At 62.5% G+C, this 5786-nt stretch overlaps 1 protein-coding gene and 1 pseudogene across 1 annotated transcript; one reads left to right on the forward strand and one right to left on the reverse strand.

Moving 5' to 3' along the window:
* Positions 1-102: 102 nt before the first annotated feature.
* On the forward strand, positions 103-979 carry LOC119570831 (basic salivary proline-rich protein 4-like; the record flags this gene model as incomplete). The annotated part of the gene is made up of 2 exons (XM_037918420.1): positions 103-312; positions 506-979. Coding segments are annotated over 2 exons (684 nt in total), but the record flags the coding sequence as incomplete, so codon positions are not given.
* A 2103-nt stretch (positions 980-3082) lies between these two features.
* Positions 3083-5112, reverse strand: LOC119570832 (annotated as a pseudogene).
* Positions 5113-5786: the final 674 nt, after the last annotated feature.

The following is a 5786-nucleotide window of genomic DNA, read 5'->3' on the forward strand; positions in this document are numbered from 1 at the left end:
ACGGATGGAACTGTTCGAAGGCGAGGGGCCAGCTATCCTGAGGAAACTTCGGAGGGAACCAGCTACTAGATAGTTCGATTGGTCTTTCGCCCCTATACTCAGCTCTGGCGATCGATTTGCACGTCAAAACGCTTCGGACCTCCACCAGGGTTTCCCCTGGCTTCATCCTGGCCAAGCATAGTTCACTATCTTTCGGGTCCCAACATCTATGCTCTGGGTACCCGCCGACACATCCGGCCGCCCGAGCCCGCCGAGGCGGGGGGCGACCGTTCGTCATGGCGAGTCCCGGACCTGCGCCCCCCCCGCCGCCCGGTGAGGGGCGTGCGGGGCGTGCGGGAGCGGGAGGGAGCCCGCGCCGTCCCGGGGAGGAAAGTCAGTCACTCCGTCCGGGTGCGCGCGGCCGCCCGCTGCTCCGAGGGATCGGCCCGATCACTTTCATGCGCCCGTGGGTTTAGCGCGCCCATTGACTCGCATACATGTTGGACTCCTTGGTCCGTGTTTCAAGACGGGTCGGGAGGAGTACCGACTCTTTGCACGCCGCGAAGGCCACGCGGGAGAGGGAAAGGGAAGCGCGGGAGCCAGCGAATTAGGTTTCGACCGCGGCCTCGGACCAGTCCCCCGTTCCCGGCAGGCCCCGGAGGAGAGACCGTCGGGGGGGCAAGACGAGGGCACCGGGGGATCCCCGGACGGGCGCGCTGGAAAACGCCCCCCGCCCAAAACGAGGAGCGGAGGACGAACGCGCCGCCGGTTCCAACAAGGAACCGGGCCTCAGACGCCCGATGTGTCCCCAACGCGACGCGGCGACCGACTGCGGGGGGAAGATAGCCCGCCGCCCACGGGCAGGCGGCGGGGGCCGCTCCCCGCGTTGGCTCCTTCGGCCGAGGCCTCCGGAACGGGAAGTCGCCACGCCCGCTGCCGTCTCCCGGCAGGCCGACGAACTGAATCCCCCAGTTCGATCTTCGAATCTCCGCCCGTTTAGCCTCTTAACGGTTTCACGTTCTCTTGAACTCTCTCTACAGGGTTCTGTTTCAACTTTCCCTCACGGTACTTGTTCGCTATCGGTCTCGTGGTCATATTTAGCCTTAGATGGAGTTTACCACCTGCTTTAGGTTGCGGTTTCAGGCAACCCGACTCTAAGGAGAGGCCCGTTCCGCACTCCCGAAACCCCCCTCCCCGCGAACGAGGAGGAGGAAGTCCCTTTCCGCCACACGGCCTGACACCCCTCCGTGGGTATGAGAGTCATTCATGAACAACTTAGGCGGCTCGGAAGCGCGTGCAGGACCTCTCCCGAACGCAGCACCCCTCGAGCCCCCCGCGAAGGGACGCGAGGCTTTGCGCTGGGCTCTTCCCGTTTCGGTCGCACTTACTCAGGGAATCCCGGTTGGTTCTTTTCCTCCGCTGATTAATATGCTTAAATTAGGCGGGTCATCTCCCTCCACTCGAGGTCGACGTACGTACAACAAAAAGCGAGCGAGCGAGCGGGCGGAACGAGTCGCCGCCGCCGCCGCCGCGTCGCCGTCGTCTTGCTTGTTTTGTGCTTTGGGATCATTTCGCTCTCTTAGTCCGTTGATTAACGGCTTTCCACGCCCCCCTGCCTGCCCCGAAACCTCCCCGCGGGGGTTTCGTGGCGCGGAGAGGGCCCCAATCTACGCGGTCTCGCGATCTCAGGGTGCGCCCTTGCCCTCTCCAGCACGGCCGGATGGCCCCGGCCCCCTTCCTCTCCTTTCGGGGGGGGGGGGGGGGGGTGCACCGGACGGCTGGCTTTCACGGCTTTGGGAGAGCGCCTCTCCGGCTCTTTTCGGAACATTCGCCTTTTCTGGGCCAGTGGCAGGCAGGTCCCGACCAACAATCGGCCGGTAGTCGGCCGGACGAGGAGGAGGAGGAGGACGAGGTACGTCCGCCCGTCCGTCCGCCCGTCCGAGCCGACGGCGACGGAAGAGAGCGAGCCCTCCAAGCGTCTTAAGGGAACGTCCGGACCCGGGAGCGAGTTCCTCCAACGAAACCCGCCCTCTCTGGTCCGGCGAACTCCCCAGGGCGGAATGGTCGTGCGAGCGAGCGAGCGAGCGAGCAAGTCGTCGCCGCCGCCGCCGCACCTCCGGCACGGGTTTGAGTGGAGCCGGCAGGCTTGAGGAGAAGCCGCCGGACCCCAAAACACCCCCCGTTGTGCATTTTGCGGAGTCCCCGCCGCCGGAAGCTCCTGCTCCTTCTCCTGCCCTCAGATGAGGGGGGGGGGGGGGAGAGAGAGAGGAGCCGCCGCCGCGAAAGGGGGCCACCTACACGGCGCTGTTTCGCCTCACTCTAAAGAGATTCTCGTAGCGGCCTTCCCGGAGAACGGGCGGAAAGGGGCAGGAGGACCGGAGCCCTCCGCCGCCGCAGTCCGCAGCCGTCCGTACTGTCTCCCGGGAGGCAACGTCACGACACTCGAGGGAAGGTGGCAGCCGTCCTTCGAAGAAGGCACAGGGCCGCCGCAATGTGCGTTCGACACGTCGATGGAATCACGGGAGAATTGCGATAGCCACCAAAACATCGCTTCTTGCCGCGGTCTTCCTCGACCCACGAGCCAAGTGATCCCCCGTTAAGAGTCTTTGCTGGGTTTCTCTTTCCTCGAGTTCACACACACACTACTCGATCGCCTCCCACTCAAAAAAGGGCCTCGGAGGGGAGGGTAACCTGCGCTCTGAGAAAACGCGTAGCCCACGGCGCCGAGCGCGCTTCGCGCCCGGCGCCGTCGCCGACCTCGTAGGCCCCGGTGACCCAGGCGGGGCTGACAAAGACTTTTGGGTTCGGCCCCCTCCTCTCCTCCCCGCCTCCCTCCGGCCGGCCGGCCAGAGGGAGGGAGGGATGGTGGAGAGAAAAGGGCCGGGGAGCCGTGCCGAGAGCCCCCCGCGGACGAGGAGGAGGAAATGGGGACGAGGAGCTGGGAGGTGGACCGCGGCAGGAGACAAGACCGTCTCCGCCCCTTGGTCACTGGCCCTCGCCCGTCCGTCCGTCCGTCCGTCCGATCGTTCGGGTTGCACGCGAGTTGCCTCTTTCGGCGGCACCACTACTCGGTGGTGGTGCTGCTGCTGCTGCTAGCACTCGTTAATGATCCTTCCGCAGGTTCACCTACGGAAACCTTGTTACGACTTTTACTTCCTCTAAATGACCCAGCTTGGACACCTTTCCGTCGACCCGAGGGCGCTGGCCGCCGCCGAGGCGGCGGTAGCGGCTCCAAGGGCGCCAGTCCGGTGCCCTCACTAGACCATTCAATCGGTAGTAGCGACGGGCGGTGTGTACAAAGGGCAGGGACTAAATCGGCGCAATCTGGTGAATTGCGCCTACTGGGAATTCCTCGTTCATGGGGAACATTTGCAAGCCCCAATCCCCTTTAAGGACAGCTTTCACGAGGTTACCCGCTCCTCTCGGAGCAGGGACAGCTCGCTGAACTCTCCATTGTAGCGCGCGTGCGGCCCAGAACATCTAAGGGCATCACAGACCTGTTATGGCTCAAACTCTCGTGCGGCTAGTATATTTTTTGCTGCCGCTTATCCCTCTAAGAAGAAGACTGCGAAGCGGACGCCAGTTTCCGGCGCCGCGGGGCGCGCCGCCGGCGGCGCTAACCAACCGACGGCGGAGGCCCGCGCGACGGCCGGGTTTAGGGGAACCCGAGCCCACGCCCGAGGGCGAAGGCTGGGCGAGAGACCCGTCGACTATTTAGCAGGCTAGAGTCTCGTTCGTTATCGGAATTAACCAGACAGATCACTCCACCAACTAAGAACGGCCATGCACCACCACCCACCGAATCGAGAAAGAGCCTTCATTCTGTCAATCCTTCCGGTGTCCTGGCCTGGTGAGTTTCCCCGTGTTGAGTCAAATTGAGCCGCAGGCTCCACTCCTGGTGGTGCCCTTCCGTCAATTCCTTTAAGTTTCAGCTTTGCAACCATACTTCCCCCGGAACTCAAAGACTTTGGTTTCCCGGAAGCTACCCGCCGGGTCATGGGAATAACTGCGGCGGATCGCTAGTCAGCATCGTTTAAGGTTAGAACTAGGGCGGTATCTGATCGCCTTCGAACCTCTAACTTTCGTTCTTGATCAATGAAAACATCCTTGGCAGATGCTTTCGCAGTAGGTCGTCATGCGACGGTCTAAGAATTTCACCTCTAGCGTCGCAGTACGAATGCCCCCGTCTGCTTCTATTAATCATTACCTCGGGTTCCGAAAAACCGACAAAATAGAACCGAGGTCCTGTTCCATCATTCCATGCACGACCATTCGGGCTGTAAGCAAAGACCAGCCTGCTCTGAGCACTCTAATTTTTTCAAAGTAAACGTGCCGGCCACAGGGGGACACCCGGTTAAGGGCATAAAAAACCCCGTGCGCGCCGGCGGGGACACAGCTCGGAACCCGGCAGTAGCCGCCGCTAAGGCGGACCGCCGGTCCGGAGCAGAAGTCAAACTACGAGCGTTTCAACCGCAACAACTTTAATATACGCTAGTGGAGCTGGAATTACCGCGGCGGCTGGCACCAGACTTGCCCTCCACTCGATCCTCGTACAAGGATTTAAAGTGTACTCATTCCAATTGCGAGGCCCCGTTCGGGGCTCGCAACAGTATTTTTCGTCACTACCTCCCCGTGCCGGGAGTGGGTAATTTGCGCGCCTGCTGCCTTCCTTAGATGTGGTAGCCGTTTCTCAGGCTCCCTCTCCGGAATCGAACCCTGATTCCCCGTTACCCGTGATAGCCATTGTAGGCGTTTAACCTACAATCGAGAGCTGATAAGGCAGACGCCTGCAGGACGCGGCGCCGACCACAACCCGGGTTGCGGGAGGGGTCGTGCGCTCGGCCAAAGTTATTCTGATTCACCAAGGAGATCGCGGCCGGCCGGTTGAAGGGCCGGCCGCCGAGGGTTTTGGTCTAATAAAAGCGCTCCTCCCTCGCGGTCGGAGACTACAAAGGCATGTATTAGCTCTAGAATTACCACAGTTATCCAAGTAGTGCGGTTCGGCAGAGATCCAATGAGTTATATCTGATTTAATGAGCCGTCCGCGGTTTCGCCTTAAGTCGGCCTGTACTTACACATGCATGGCTTAATCTTTGAGACAAGCATATGACTACTGGCAGGATCAACCAGGTAGAATTGGACAACAACAAACGACCCGTCGGGTCGCCATCGTTCGTGTGTGTGTGTGCTCGCAGGAGGAAGAGGAGGAGCGCCGGCACGCAGCACGCAGCGCGCGCGCGCCTGCTCGCTCGCTCTCTTCTCCGCCTTGCACTTCTCGGCTTTTCGCAGGATCGGTCCGCGCACTCTCGCCGGGATCGGGAAAGAGGGCGGACCGATGCTGGATGGCTTCTTTCATCATCGGCTCTTCTCTCTTAGGGTGCGCCGCACGCAGGGGTGGGAGAGAACAAGCGTCGCCGGGCCAGAACAACGGCCGCGGCAGCCTCCCACCCGGGCGCGAGCCCTTCATCGTCTCTCTCTCTCTTTTTCGCCATCGTCTTTCGGCCGCAGCGAGGTGGGGAGCGAAGGGAGAAGGTGGCGAGGGAAGGCGGGGCAGGCGCACACGGACGGCAGGCACCGCACCAAGGGTGCCCGCCGCGCCAGCTGCCCGCCGCTCCTCCTCTGTCCTTCCTCCCTCCATCCCTCCATCGCATGCTGAAAGGGCCGGCCCACCCCTTTCCACAGGGGAACTCGCGCGCGCGCTCCGCAGGGGAGCGCTATGGCGCTCCTTCTTCCCCCGACCCCTTCCCGGGAACACGGAGCCGGCCGGCAGCCCCGCCCGCCCGGCCTCGCCCGCGCGCGCGCGCGCG

The sequence above is a fragment of the Penaeus monodon genome, unplaced genomic scaffold (assembly GCF_015228065.2).
Source record: "Penaeus monodon isolate SGIC_2016 unplaced genomic scaffold, NSTDA_Pmon_1 PmonScaffold_4097, whole genome shotgun sequence".
Taxonomy (NCBI): domain Eukaryota; kingdom Metazoa; phylum Arthropoda; class Malacostraca; order Decapoda; family Penaeidae; genus Penaeus; species Penaeus monodon.